Genomic DNA, 15491 nt, shown 5'->3' on the forward strand with positions numbered 1-15491 from the left:
TAAAATAAAAACAAAAGTAACAGCAGCAGATTTTGTATATGCTTCTGAAAAAGAGGAAAATGTACATCTAGTAAAAGTTCTTCCTTATTACTGGAGTTATACAACACTGTCTTCAGCAGCAACAGTTACTATAGGTTTTTGGACTCCATTTAAGTTTGTTTTGTTATTTATTATAAAAACCTAAGGTGAGGCGCAGAAAACAATCCAAGTGGAGAAAGAAAGACACTGAAATCAGTTGTTTTTAATGAAATCTCCGAGTGTAAACAGTGCAACTTTTATTGATTTCTTTTGTTTGTTTTTTGAAGAAATTTCTATGACACAGTGCACGTCGCTGACATTGCTCTGCACATTGACAAGTGATGACACACAGGATGAGGCGGCACTAATGACCGGTGCCGTCTTGAAAACAAGCATGCACCTACCAGTCAAAAAAAAAAAAACCTGGTGCAAAGAAATGTCTGCAGATTCAGCGATGACAACAAATGAAACATGAACATCACTGTATGTGTGCAAACGTGAAATTAAAGCTGTAATCAAAAGATGGCAGCCCGGCCACATCGAGCTGTGACGCCGCCGTGTTACTGTTTGATGTTAAAACTTGTCAGACTGCAGACTGAGGCTTCAGGGGAGCACCAGGTTCACTTTGACATCAGTAAGTTTAGTATTCGACATTGATCTCACGTCTGTGACTTAGCATCGACAGCCATGTCCCAGTGCCGTTTTAAAGGATCACTCTGGTGGGTTTTTTGCATGTTGTCGCCCATTTACAAGACAATACACACACTGTTGAGGAGTCCTGACATGATTAAACAGTCAGCAGACAGTTCTAGACGATAATCAATTATAATGCCACATTAGCTGCTCAGTTATATTTAGTAAATTAAAGGTAACCTGTGGATTTCTTTGTAAACAAAGCTGTGTCGACATTCACCATTTCTCACCTAAGTGCATCATCTATCTTATAGATCTAACAACCGTGTTAAATGGATGTAGGTCAAACATTTTCAGGGCCATTCATTTGGGAAGCCTCCAAATTAGAGCTGCAACGATGAATCTGTTGTCAACTTTTAAATAAGTCGACAACTATCGGTTTCTCTGATTCCAGCTTCTTAAGTGTGATATTTGCCGGTTCCTTTCCTCCTCTGAGACAGTAAATGGAACGTCTTTGGGTTGGTGACGGAACAAGGCATTTGAGGTCATCTACGATTTTGGGAAAAACTTGTTGACATGTTTCACCATGTTCTGACATTTTAAAGACCAAACAACTGATCGCTTACATTAAGAAAAAAACAAAACAAACATTTAATCAACTAAGACAATAATCATTAGCTGCAGTCCTAATGAAATCTGCGTCGTTTGGGTCCCCTTAGCGGGCAGTTTTCTTCTTCCTTGCTTCAGTTGGCACACTACAGTATGGGATACTGACAAAACATTTGATACACAATGCTATAATTAAAACTCCACAGGGTACCTTGACTAATCAAACTGTTTGTCAGATGAAACTATTTCAATACATCCCCTTCACCTGACAGAATAACAGAATTACTGTTGCAGCCCTAACTGCTAACCATACTACAAAGCAGGACTGGAGAATCCTTACGTCCAGACAACGTTTGGTTTCTTGAGCCCTATTCACACAGGAGTAGTATGACCTAGGGGCCTCTAGTAATTTGTAATAATTGCTGAGGATGTCTGTCCTTGAATTAATAATGTGGCTGCTGAAGAGCAGACACAGAGTCGATGTTACATGGAGCCTTGTAAGTAAATATAAGTGAAATACAGACTTTTCATATCCCGTATGAATGCGCAACACAAAACACAAACATACTAGTCCTGTGTGAAATGGGCTCAGGTTTTACAATAACGCACAAAAGTAGCATGAAAATCAACTTGCAAAGAAATTAAACCTGCTTGAGAAGGCAAATCCATACAGCACATATGTCAGCGTTTTCTCAAAGTTAGTCACTGTTGCTTTGTGGCAGCTTGAAAAGTGTCAAATGACACAACTTTGACAAAACCATCTTTTTTTTTAAGTCTCTGCAGGTTGATTTCCACACAGTAAATCCAAAGACTGAAACTAGAACGGCAGTTATCAGCAAGAACATAGAGGAAGAAAACACTTGATTTGTAGTAAATGAGCCTCAACGTCACACCACCACCAATAATGCTCTTTAACCTCAGCTTTGACACTCATCATATCATTATGGCTGTTGTTGAAGTAACTGTTAACAAGCCTCTGCACTGTGTTCAACTTTCTCCCACACTGGCTTCAAAAAGGCACAGACATGTGTAGTTACAATAGTAAAGTTTGCACTATGATTGAAATCTAAAACATTAAACTCACGAGCTTGACCTACGATGCAACCCTTGACCACAGCTGTAGAAATCTAATGCCTCTCAACACCCTGCACCCCTCCCCTCAGCAATCGATAGTATTTTAAATCTGAAAGACAAAAACGAAACCAAAAAAACATGACTGGTACTAAAGTATTTTATCCACCTGGTGGAAGTGCTCATAAATCATATTCAATTAACTGTTTTTTTTTTTTTTTTATCCCTTTGAGTCATTAAAAAGAAGCAACAGAGTGAGACTTTTGGCCACTTTCTTCATCTGGGTCCCCAGAAGTATCTGATGAGAGAGCAGCCGCGCTGTAAACAATTAACCACTGCTGATGTGAAGGAGCTCCTGATCACACGAGGGAGAAAATCCTGAGAACGACGGACTCAATTCCCTTCTCTTGTGGAAATTAATGGAATCATTCATCTACACTTTTCTCTTGTCGTGTGTCCATATCTTTGTATATGCAAACTCTTTTTCATCTAATAAGAAAATATTTGTGGAAGGTTAAATGAAAATATACAATTATTAATACAATAGAATACAGAGCTATATGTTAAAGGTGATTAAAAAAACAGGTTGATTGTATCTCCCTTTACAATGCACACATTTTCCTTGGTTTAAAGGCAAGAGGTAAAGTGTATAAGAAGAAGGCAGCCTGTCTGTTCCCTTCTGTCGTCCAAAAGGCTGGTGCTCGACGATTAGGCGATTGCTTTTGCTTCTGGTAAGAAAGCCTCCCAGTATTTTATCAGCTGGAGAAGAAAAAAAGACAACAGAGTCAATTCATTTATAGTTGCTAGAAGAAAAGTGGTTAAGAATTTGGATTTACAACAGATGTCATGAAATGTTTCTACCCATGGATCCGATAAAGCAAATATATTCATATCTGTGAGATCCACGGACTCAAACATGTCTGAAAAATTTACTTTTCTGGTTTTTAGACTTCTTGTTGGAGAAAACAAGTCATTTGAATACATTACTTAGGCCTCTTGAAACTTAGCAACTTTTCATGATTTTTATAATGCAACATTCATTAAACATTTTCTAAAATCAATCGTTACTGATAGCCCTAATCTTTCCTTTTCCTATCATTGTGTAAAAACCAGAGGTGGGAAGTACAAATACTTCATAACTGTACTTACATAGATTATTTTTCTGGCATCTTTTTACTTTTGCTCCCTTAATTTTAACACATTTTCAAAAAGACATGTTACTTTAGTTTTAATGCATTTGAGGAGAATTATAGATTATTTCAATTTGGTATCATTGCATGCCACCTTCCCAACATCACAAGACTGATTTGAACATATCAGTGCATATCACGCAGGGCAACTGTAGCAAGACATTAAGAGAAAGGGAGACTTGAATGGGGAGAAAAGGTGTGTTATGATAAATGTGCAGGTTCAGTAAGATTTGCACAGAAATGTTCTGATGAAATGTCCTTCAGCGGGCTGCTTTGAGTACATTTCAGAGCCTGTACTTTCTTAATTTTAGTAGGTACAATGAATCAGTACTTCTACTTGAGTAAAGAATGTGTCTACTTCTGTCACCTTTGGTAAAAAAAACTCAGGACATATTTTATACATTCATATATTTTATTTTATGTTATATATATCCTGTTCAAATTTTATTTCTCACTGATGTATTTGAAAATTGCTTGTTTGCCTATTTTGGAGGCATTTCAAATCGGATCTAAAAATGTCAACCTCATACATACAGAAAAACAGCTACAAAATGTAATACTTTGGGAAATGTGTTTAAAACTATATTTTTTAAGGGCCTTAATTGTCATTAAATTAATTTATCAACTTTTAATCCTTTTTAAAAGACAAACGTATTCTGTAATCTTCTCCAATCATCTTTACATTTTGATCATTTTAAAATTCAATCTTATTGAAATGCTGCACTTATGAAGTCTTTTTTGGATAAGATCAACAGCTAAATGCTTAAAATGTAAAACACATACAACCACTTCAGACGTGCTGCATTGACAAGCACTTCTAAATCCCTTATGAATAAATTAAACACAACTCTGTGACATGACAAAGTCAAAACAAGCACTGCCAGAGTTGAAAAAGCCTTTCTCATGGTCAAAACTTTTTATAAATGCACGCTGACAAGTTTGAAAAGAAGAATATTTGATAATGTAAATATCACATTTTCATGTCTGACAGAAAGAGACTCACCTGTTGCTGAGACTGAAGCAGACACTCCAAGTACTTAACTATCTGTCTTTTGAAATTCTTGGCTTTTTCTTTCTGTAAGATTAAATAAAACATTTCATCAGTCAGAGGTAACAAATTTTTTCAGCTGTCCAGCAACTTACATGAAAGCAACATAGATAAATATCAGTACCTCAAAGCGGACAACTTCTTTGCGCACAGTAGCAGAAACTCTTTCAAAGTCTCTCTCGAACTGTGTCACTTTGGCCTCCCACTGTTAACAAGAAAAGAAGAAGAGTTTAAAGTCCTGCGGCGTAAAAAATGCAATCATGTCATGGCAAGGTAAATTTAGATTTCTAAGGCAGAAATACAAAAAAATAAAAAGTTGGGTGGGAGGAAGGATTTTATTTTTTTTTCCTTTCTGTTACTGGGAGGTTTTTTGTTTGGCTGCTGCTGCTTATATGACAATGATTATCCTGATTTCTCATCATCATCTCATACATTTGATCCAAAATTAACAAAAAAGGAAACAAATGTCATCTTTAAAGAATTCTGAGATCAGTCAGACTTTGGGCTTTGAAAGTATAAAATAAATATTTTTTCATATGGAGGAAAAACCTAAACATTTAATATTCAAGCACTTTCATATCAGGATAAAGGAAATCAGCATTTGTTGCTCAGCATTTGTTTGAAGTGATGAGTTTTCATTCCAAGTGACCAAGACAATAAAATGTCAACTCGAATATATCTGAACATTTTCAATTCAATAAAGTCCAAGTCATTGAAAAAACAAAAACAAAACAGAAAACATCAAACTGCAGCACGTCTTGTCTGAGTTATTTTCTCTGTGTTGATTTTGGCTGCTGTTGTACCTCAGCAATCTCCTCCTTGGCCAGCTGCAGTTTGTCTGGCTTGTTGGCCCACAGCAGTTTGGCCTCAGTCTCCCTCTTCTTCTGCAGCACGGTCTGAGCATCCTGCCAACGCTGCCACGCCTTCATCCGGTGATCAAACGACCCCTGCAGCCCACGAACACACAGAGGATCATTTCATGTTTATATTTAGCTATTTACTTTAGCCACGTAGCCGGTAGCTGAGGCTCTGTCCAAATACATGTCAACTCTTTAGTCATTTTTCATGGAAATGTTGCTTGTTATTTCTTTCTATTAAACCACCATTAGAATGAACACAGGTTCTGAAATCAACCTTTAGGCTTTGGAATTGAATATATTATATTTTTACGGCCTTTCCTTTTGTTTCCTTTTGATTCAACACAACTACTTGGACTAAACTGAAATGGCAGTCTAGACCTCATGGCTTAAGCCACAATGACTGATTGAAGGGCGGCAGGTTTTTTGGACTTGCAATGAAATGTAACAACTTAAAATCTAATCTGGGGTTTATATTTCTTTTACATGTAGCTAGTCAAATTGCCTCCTTAACTTTAAAAAGCACAATCAATTACTTTAATGTTTTTTTTATTTTTTATTTAATCACCTGAGAAATGAATACTACACTATGCAGATTTAACCTTGACATCTGGAAATGAAAGTTCCTCATTACCCTCACGGCTCCAAGCAGGCGGATGTAATCTGCGATGACTTCGGCAAAGCTGAAGGTGTCGTTTGCAGCCTGGTCCTGGTGCAGCTGCTCCATCTTGTCCTCCACCTCTGCCAGCTGAGAGAGAGCTCGGGACAGAGCTGTGTTGTCCTCTGCACTGCCCAGCATGGCTGTGCTCTTGGCAAAGCTGGCAGTATTTAAAGAAAGCTCTGGAGGGGAAGAGCGAGACAAACGTGGCATTTTTACTCAAACATCGAAAACATATGAATTATCTTCTTCAAATTACTTTCTGAGCAAAGCTCTGTGTAAAACATCAAACTGAGCTTGATTTTATCTCCAATAAAAATGTATCTAATCATCCTCAACCCTTTCTTGAACCCATAAGCCTCTTGTGGTTGTAACTGACCTTTCCTGTGGACCACCAGAGATTCAACCAGCGCGTGGAGCTTCCTAAAGTGCTGGTCTGCAGCCTCCACCTCCTGCAGCTTCTCCTCAAACCACTGCAGGAAAACACAAAGTTAGTGCAACTCTAACATGGAAGCCCCCTGTTTGTTCTATAACTGAGTTTACATCTCCCACTCTGATCCTCATGACATCATGAGCCATGTTAAGTCACACTGGGTCAAAAACTAGACTGCAAATGTATCCCTATCCAAAGAGCAGCTCTAACAAACATAATCTGAGTCAAGGAAGAGCTCCTACCCTTACATTTATTTTCATATAATTATATCAGAATTAGTGCCTTCAGCTTCCTGAGAACTGCAATGATTAGTCAATAAATCAATTAGTCAATCAAAAGGATATCAACTATACTTTGTTAATCAATCGTTTCAGTCATTTTTGAAGAAAAACGTGAAACATTTTCCGGTTCTGGCTTCTTAATTGTGAGAATGGGCTGCTTGTCTTTGTCATTTGTGATAGTACATAAAGAATCTTTGATTTTTCAAATGTTGATTGAGCAAAGGAAGCAATTTGAAGATGTCACTTTGGACTCTGGTAAGCGGAACAGTCTGGTAGGTTTAGAAGATGACATCGCTTTACTTTAATGCTGCCTTTATAACCAGGAAAAAAACAACGTAATATATATCATATACATTGCCCAGCACTAAACTATAGCAAACAGCACTGGACACAAACACATTCAATTAATACCAACAGATCAGCTGATAATTAAGTGTCTCTAAGTCTGTGCATTCATTTAGGTCACAATAAACACTATCACATACACACTCAAGAATGTTTTTTCCCTCCATGCAAATTCCAAGGAGTTGACAGACCACATTTTCTGACAAATGTGAATTAGTCAGCCTTTCACTGAGAGTTTGTGACTGGAAAAGGCAGCTTTCCTCATTACAAGAAATGATCTGCTACGTCAGAGCTTCTTGGGAATGAAAACCATGAACAGCAGGAGTGTCTGTTTGCAGCTCGACTCACCACGTCTGACTCATTCATCTTGATGGTCATTTTACTGACAGCATCTGTTGCTTTGTTGATCATTTTCAGAAAGCCGGCACCGCTCAGAGCCTGGGTGCTCACTGCTCTGGGCAACTGAAGAGACACGCACACAGACACAGACACAGACACACACAGACACAGACACAGACACACACAGACACACACAGTATAATACCGCTATCAATAGACTGCATTTCAAAAATGTAGTACAAATTCAGAGACAAAAAGGAGGAAATGGCAGATGAATAATAAATCCTGCGTTCCATCAAATTTGACGGATTTCTACATGTGATGAAGATTAATTTATTAGCAAATTATTATTAATATTTAAGTTGTATGCGAGACGTAATTATGGTCTTACAGAGTTCAGTATATCGGAATGGTTCAGGCACAAAAATAAATAACTGTATAACAGAAAGGCACTTTTACAAGGTTTCAGCTTACTTCTTCTCTCTCCAGGAATTCTCTGACGTCAGGATCTTGGATAAGTGATGGGTGATTTACCACTCGCTGAAGATACCTGTCAAATGAGAAAAAAAAGCCTCACTTTCTTGAAGGGTAACAGTAAAACAAGGACAAGATTAGTTTTTCTTTCTGTAACTGAATGGTCATGATTACATTTTAAAACATACTTTGACTCCTTCTCTCTTACCTCTCCAAAGCGCCTCTTCTTCTCTCAACAAAGTCTGCAGATGAGGAATCTTCCTTTCCCACTTTCACCTTTGTCATACCTGTGTAACACAATATGCTTTTTTTAATAGCTGATGGAGATCAGGTTTTATAGTTTACCAGTGTAAAACCAGTCAGCCTACCAAGTATGCTCTTCTCCGGTGGCGGAGGAACAATGAATCCATTTGGTCCATGTTTCTCAGAAAGCTTCTCGTAGAGACCAAGGAAGTCACTGAAGCGTCGTCTCACTGTGAATGTCTTGTTGCGGAACATGGGCAGTGTGGTCTGAAAGAGAGTTCATATCTTCACTTGTTTAGAAGGCTTAGAAGGGACGGTTCACCCAAAATCTAAAATACATAGTTTTCTCTTACTTGTTGGGCTGTTTATCCATCTAGATTGGTTTGCTGTGAGTTGCTGAGCTTTAAACATATTGGCTGATGCTAGCTCACCTAGCACCACCAAGCTAGCTAATGTTACAGTCAAGCATCAACCTCCAGCTCTTAGAATTGAGGTCTATGCTGAAGTATCAAAAACTTCAGTTCCTTTAAAGGCCACTTGAGGTTGGCTGCAAAAGTCAATTCCCATATGAAGTCATGTTAAAATGCCCAACTTTACAGCAGAGATAAACATATTTACAGCCTAATAAAGAAAAAGAAAAGGTTTTGGTTTGTACCAAATGTATCTTTCATGACAACTGTATGGGGCATGAATTTGCATATAACTCAATTGTTTAAATTAATAATTGCTCACAAAAAGTTATGTGGATTATCTTGAGTAACCAGGTCATGATTAATGAAAAAAGAAGTTGTTTATGAGTTTTTCAAATGATTATTTTTTTGTTGGTGCTTTGAGCATCACAAGCCCAGTGCCACTAGTTCCTTTTTATTTATGAGAAGGCAGACATCTCTACGGCTGACATCTCCAAAACTCAGCAGCTTTTGATTTTGGGATGAAGTGGCCCTTTAACTTTGGTGAATAACTGCTATTAAATTCTGATATAATAAATGTGTGCCTTTCAAGAGTAACAACATTAGCTTCTGCCACTTCAAAGATGATCCACTTCAGATCAAGTCTATCCCTGTATGCCGACATGTTTTTACCTGTGTAGATACTTTGTAGGCCATGTATGCGTTCATCCCGTCCCCTGAAAAAAAAAATTAAAGAAAGATACATTTAGTTGTTTTGTTTTTTAGTCAATTTCAAAAGAAATTGCTAGAAATACTTCATTGTATCTCAATGTTATGTAAGTTACCTTACACTAAGTTACTTAATCACTAATCTCCCTTCTTGGTCCCTTTGTCTTTTTCAAAGGTTATCAAATATGAAGCTCTTCAGAGTAACCTTTACTTGCTTAATATTTACAGAACACACACCAATTAGCAACCTACTTGCACTGAACAAAATAAACCCAGGTACATTATTTATACAAAACTGAAAAGACTTGCCTATTTTTTCAGGGTCTTTGACAGAAATAAAGATCTCAAATTTGTCTTCCAACTCTTCCTCCTCTTCTTCTTCCAACTGAAACAAAAATTGAACAGAAAGGAAAAAAATATTTTTTTTCAGGGGGAAATTTGAACAGTTTAATTAAATTGGAAATGTTTGTTCAGGTAAGACGTTTAAAAAATAAAAAATAAAACGAGAAATTGTGATGTTGATGTTGCAGTAACACTGAGATTTTACTCTGCAATTAGATATGTGTGTACCTCCTCCAGGCCAGCAGGCTGTGGCTTGGTCAGGCTTGCAGCTCCTGACGAAGAGGGGGCAGACACAGACGGTTTGGCTGCAGCCTCCTTCTTTCTCTGGTCCTGCGGACTGTCGAGAGAGAGCTCCACAGTGGCTTCTGTTCAAGAGGAAAAAACAGATTGACGTCATTAAATGCTGAATGGAAATGTGCAGAGAGACATCATTATTTGCTTTATATCCTGGACTGTCCTGGCCCTGTTATAAGGGCTGTGTAAGGTTAATGTATTTTCATTAGTTGTCAATGCAGCAGAAAGTCTTATCATATAATAAGAGCAGCAATTATTAATCCATTAGTTGTATATGACTGCATTAATCAACAACCTCAATGATAAATTAATCAGTTCTAGTCATCTTTGATGAAGAAAATAATTCCCTGATACCAGCCTTAAATGTGGGCTAAAACCAGGGCTAAAACACTAGAGATTACTGGAAAAAAGCAGGGATAAAATAGAGTCAATGGAATATGTTAGACAAAAAAAAGAGAATACTGAGGATAATACGAGAACATCATCTTCGGCTTGGTTGACATTTCCTCACATTTCATAGACCAAACTACAAATTTAATGCAGAAAAAAAAAGGAGAATGAAGATAATCATTAAATAGCGCTGAATATTATTTATATCATTACAGGTATTACAGGTTTTGAATGCAAACAAAAAAAAACTGACAAAGAGAGCTTTTTATTTATTATCAAATAAACAGGTATGCGATTTTTATATAGGTTTTATTCTAGTTGTATTTATCCAATTGTTATTTATTCTGTAACCGTTATATGAGAACATGTTACACTTTTTTTTCCCCCAGGGCTAATTTTGGATTTAGTGTCTTGCTCAAGGACATTGCCATGTGAAAGAAGACTACTCTGTGATTAATGGCCAACCTGTTCAACCTTCTGAGTTGCAGTCTTTTCTGTGCACAAGTGCTGGACTACTGCATAGAAGCAACCTAAGGAATTAATTGTACTGGGCAATTTGTTTCTATAGATCTGACAAATATAAACACCTAAATTCCTGCACAGACATTCAAACTGAATAACTACAGCCTGTCATTTTTTTTTGCTTTAAGCCCCCAATACAGCTCACCTACAAGAGGACCAGTGCTCATAAACTGAAGTCACAAGTGCCTCATTTACAGGAGAGAGTTTGAGTGACCCATCTTCTGGGAATAATGACAAAGTCTTGCTGAAAAGGGAAGTATAAACAAATTAAATTCCCATCCAGTAATGTGACCCTTTTTTTTTTTGTAGTAATTCATCCTTTCTGTTGTTTCAGTTAAAAGGGGAACTCCTGTGTTAGTACACATCAAAGTCTATTGACAGGAGTACTTCTGCATATTTAAATAAACAGTTGAATAAAGCTTCAAGTGGCCCCAGAGGGAGCTGTGTGAAAGTGAAAGTCAGGGTCAGTTGGGGCTAAAGACTACAAGATTGAAGATGGAAAAAAAAAGAAAATCTGGAGGAGTCAGAAAGAAATGAGCTTACCAGCCCTTTGAGGCTCGCTTCTCATCTCTGATTGAGGCTAAGCTTGAGGCTACATTAGCTTTGGAGTAGCAATGTGGGTAATTCAGGGGCCAGGACAGAAGGACGTGTGGACTAAGAAACATGATATTCCTGGCTCTGCTGCATACACTTGGATCCTTATTTAAACTACAATGTTGTAGAACGGCAATGCTAACATCAGCAGAGTATTTTTTTAAGAACAGAAATGGGGCATCATTGGTTTCAGACATTGACCATGAAATGAATCCGTAGCTTGAGTCTGGTCGTTAAACTTTGTTATCCTTAGTCTGTCTCCACTCATTTCCTGGCAACAATCTAATATCCACTTTCTAATAACTGCAAACATACCTTTCAAAAATAAACACTGGGAAAAAGAATACATGGAAATGCCCTGATATGACCATCTGGTCTTTTAAAAACTGTAGTTGGTTCAAGTAATGTGTACTTTCAATAAATGTCTCATTGAAACTACACAGAAACCAACATTTGAATCCCAGAGTGCAGTATTGGAGGCACACTTTGTCTTTAAATGTACACCAGTGATCCCCTTCAAAAGCCAAATCCTAAAATCCTGAAAGTTAGAAAAACAATGGACCTACCAGCAAATATATCCGCCTCCTCTTCAGAGTGGACTCCATTAGTCTTGGAGTTGACAGTGCTGGTGCTTTTGACGCTTGGCACTGATGTGATGGCTTCTTCAGTGAAGATATCAGCAGGTTCTGCAGGATTACTGTCTTGCAGAGGTCCACCTATGTTGCTACTAACTCCAGCAGCTTTGGTCATGACAGACTTGTCCTTCTGCTCCTTGCTGATGGTTTTCTTTGCAGTGGCACCCAGTGGCTCACCGAACAGATCCTCATCGGGCTCACCGAAGAGACTTTTTTGTGGCTGCTTGGTAGATTTAGTCTGCCGTGGTTCTGCGAACAAGTCACTTCCCTCATCTTCGAACAGATCAACTGTTGCCTGGCTAAGCTTTTTGGCATCAGCAGCTGGTGGAGAGTCACCGAGGAGGTCAACCAAAGGGTCGACAATTTTGTCAATGACAGGCGGCTTTTGTGTGCTACTGGCTGGCATATCAGCAAAGAGGTCGTTCACTGGAGCAGTGGAAGTTTCTTTTGCTGCCTGTTCAGCATTTTCTCCTGTTTCCCCATCACCAGGTGGATCTGTAGCCCCACTGGTCACTTCACTTTTATCTGTTGGTGCTTCGACAGTAACATCTGCAATCGCAACTTCCTCTTCTGGGGCTTGAGTTTCACTTCTGATTATGTCAACAAAATCATCTGAGGGTTCATCTAAAGGGATTTCTGTTGGTTCATCGAGAGAGATTTCAGTTGAGTCTTTTGCTGCGTCTGCAACGGCAATTTCAGCTGCGACTGAGTCATCGGGAGAGTCGGTTATGTTGTTCGTTAGATCGACGAAATCATCAGAGGGTTCAATGACAACTTCACTCGCTGGTTTGCTTTCTGTTGGGCTGCTGACAGGCTCAATTAAGGGAGCATCCATAATGTCCGTGGGAAGATTCATTAAAACATCAGTGGGTTCATTGGCAGGTGGCAGCGTGGCGTCCATTTCAGTCAGTGGAGGGTCGCTCTGTAGATGAGTGGAAAAAGGCAAAAAAGAGAGATGTTTTTTGGTATTTGAATGGCACTGTAACAATTATCTATCAATTTCTTTTTGGATTAATCATCAGGACAATAAAATGTCTAAAATAGCAAAAAAAATAGCCCATCCCAGTTTCCTTGAGCTTGAAATTATGTCTTCCAGTTCTTTGTTGTGTCTTACAGTCCGAAAGATGTCTTGATTTGTAATAAAAATTGAGAAAAGGTGTGGATCTTCACGTGAGAAAGCAATTGAATTAATGTGTTGGGATTTCGCTTTGTAAAGGATAAATTGTTTTATTTTTTGTAAACTGATGACTGGGTTAATCAGCTAATACTTGTGGTTTGGCCCATACAGCTTGTCCAGTGTCATCCAGATCTACACAAGCCATGAGATCCAAAACTGATTTGAAACAACATCTTTTACATAATTTTTAACGCTGAAATCTTCACTGTATCCATAGCGCACACCGTGTAAACTGGATACACAAGTTTGACTGTGAGTCAAGGGCCTAAATAACATCTTCTCAAGTCAATTTGAGATTTTCCCAGTCTGACTGCCATTAAATGAATATATTTAAAAATGAACTACTTTGGCTCTGATACAACATCTTTTCTCTGTTGAGGTCACCACTCTTTGTCCTCAATACTATCTGATGTCCCCAGGAACAGCCAATCTACACTGAATAATCTGAATTTGCTAAGTAAATAGTAGCAATAGTTATCAAATAAATTAAGTGGAGTTAAAGTTTTAAATAACACTAAATTGAAAAAGGAAAGTAGATGAGTAAATTGTAGTTAGTTACATTCCATCAGTGACTATTCTCAACTTTGAGAATAAGATTTTTATTTTTCCTGTAAATGTATATTGGTCCCAATTATCAGTTATCCGTCACCTGGATTACTTATAATCGGTATCAGCCCTGAAAAAAAACATATCGGTCGACCCTTAGTACATATTAAACAACAAGAGAATGGATACTGACATATATTGGTCGGACTACTACGAGGTGTAATATTTACTTCACCCTCGCTTAAGAAAACATTGGAAACACCTCTCAGCTAGGAGCACATCATAAACTGGCAGCAGAGTGTGTATATTGGGTGTACTGGCTATTTATCATGTTGAGTAACACTGAGTAAACAGTTTTTAAACTTCTTTTTACTGCATGAGGTAACTCATGATTCCACAAGTGACCACTTCCTGGTCCATCTCCAAGCATTACTTCAGCTACAGTCAGGCTCTGTTAAACGTAACATCCACAATGCTGAGTAAGGTTTTCCATGCAACAGAGAGGGCAGCGCTCAAAAATCAAAGACAGCAACTTTCCAATCTCTCCTCTGAACTTTGACTGGGGGGGAAAACATCCGGGTTCTGCCCATGTGACCACAGCTCACTCACATGACAGGAGGCTGCTGGTGCCAGCTTTTTAACCCCCATTAAGCAAAGATTGTGGCTTTTAAAACACTGATTCAAAAGGAATAACAGATATAACATAGATGTCCACTTTCACAGTCAACCTCACTCTCTGCAGGTTAGACTTGCTTCACCTGTGCATGGCCTAAAAAGTCTGCACACCCAAATTATTGCTTGAGATTCCTCCAGAGTAGTGCAAGTCAACCAGGAAGAGTTTAAGAAAACATCCACATTTCATTAACCACATAGGAAGTATATCAGATGCATTGTGTGTCGACTGATTGCCTGATCAAATCTCAGCTAGACAGTCCTCCCTGTTGCAACTTTTCCGGAAGAAATCAATGGCATCATGAATATTTGCAACAGTGTCAACACAAGCTATTTAAGGCCACCAGCGGTGATAGGTGGGTAACGTCAGGACAGATTTTCGCCTTCTAAACTCATCGCAATGCTTTGATAATTCAAGTTACAATTAATGCTCTAAGTCTGACATTATCTGACATGACAGCTGCTTGTGTCGACAGTATTTTCCGAGAGTTTCCTCCACGCTAATAGAAGCTAAATGTTGCTCAACACCTCTGCAAAACTTTTGCTAAATTAGCTTTCCCCGCTGATGTTAGCTAACTAGTCCCTTCTTTGACAGTTGGTGTCAGTTAGCCACAGCGGGGCTCAGGTTTAGCTCGCCTGAGATTATCGTTAACCTCATTCAGACATACTGCGCTCATGAAGAGGTCCTCCCCGTCGTCTTCATCACTGTCTCGGCCTCCGACTTCTTCGGCGTCCAGCACATCTTGGTCCTCGGAGTCGGGGAACGGAGGAGGACTGCGCTCCGAGCTGGTCGCCATCTTCAATCTTTTTTAAAAACACAAGGGGAGGCAACGTCAACTGCTCCCCGCCGCTCGCACTGCACAGACGGACCAGACGTGTCTCCTTTAGCTGCTGCTAACGTTACCTCCGCGGCTCATGTGAGGCTTGAAGCTCGGCTACACACTGTGGTGGTGGAAGTGCCTACAACCAGAGTCAACAGACTGAGTGAGTGACTGCCTGCAG

At 38.7% G+C, this 15491-nt stretch overlaps 1 protein-coding gene across 1 annotated transcript; it reads right to left on the reverse strand.

Moving 5' to 3' along the window:
- Positions 1-221: 221 nt before the first annotated feature.
- snx1a (sorting nexin 1a) lies at positions 222-15479 on the reverse strand. Its single transcript, XM_030425387.1, has 15 exons — positions 15158-15479; positions 12026-13016; positions 9888-10024; positions 9627-9702; positions 9282-9325; positions 8325-8466; positions 8165-8243; positions 7957-8032; positions 7492-7605; positions 6464-6557; positions 6061-6266; positions 5373-5516; positions 4694-4774; positions 4525-4596; positions 222-3090 (listed from the first exon to the last, which is right to left on the reverse strand). The coding sequence occupies exons 1-15, from the start codon at positions 15284-15286 to the stop codon at positions 3040-3042; spliced, it is 2436 nt and encodes an 811-aa protein (XP_030281247.1). The 5' UTR covers positions 15287-15479; the 3' UTR covers positions 222-3039.
- Between the last annotated feature and the right edge of the window lie 12 nt (positions 15480-15491).

This window comes from Sparus aurata, chromosome 8 (assembly GCF_900880675.1).
Source record: "Sparus aurata chromosome 8, fSpaAur1.1, whole genome shotgun sequence".
In the NCBI taxonomy this organism is placed as follows: Eukaryota; Metazoa; Chordata; class Actinopteri; order Spariformes; family Sparidae; genus Sparus; species Sparus aurata.

Bases quoted from the DNA above. Each gene is read 5' to 3' on its own strand.
- snx1a (XM_030425387.1), bottom strand. From the start codon at position 15,286: ATGGCGACCAGCTCGGAGCGCAGTCCTCCTCCGTTCCCCGACTCCGAG. The intron at 6,267-6,463 runs GTCAGTTACAAC...CTTCCCCTCCAG, and splicing joins TCTGGTGGTCCACAGGAAAG to AGCTTTCTTTAAATACTGCC. The intron at 4,775-5,372 runs GTACAACAGCAG...TCTTGTTAACAG, and splicing joins CCAAGGAGGAGATTGCTGAG to TGGGAGGCCAAAGTGACACA.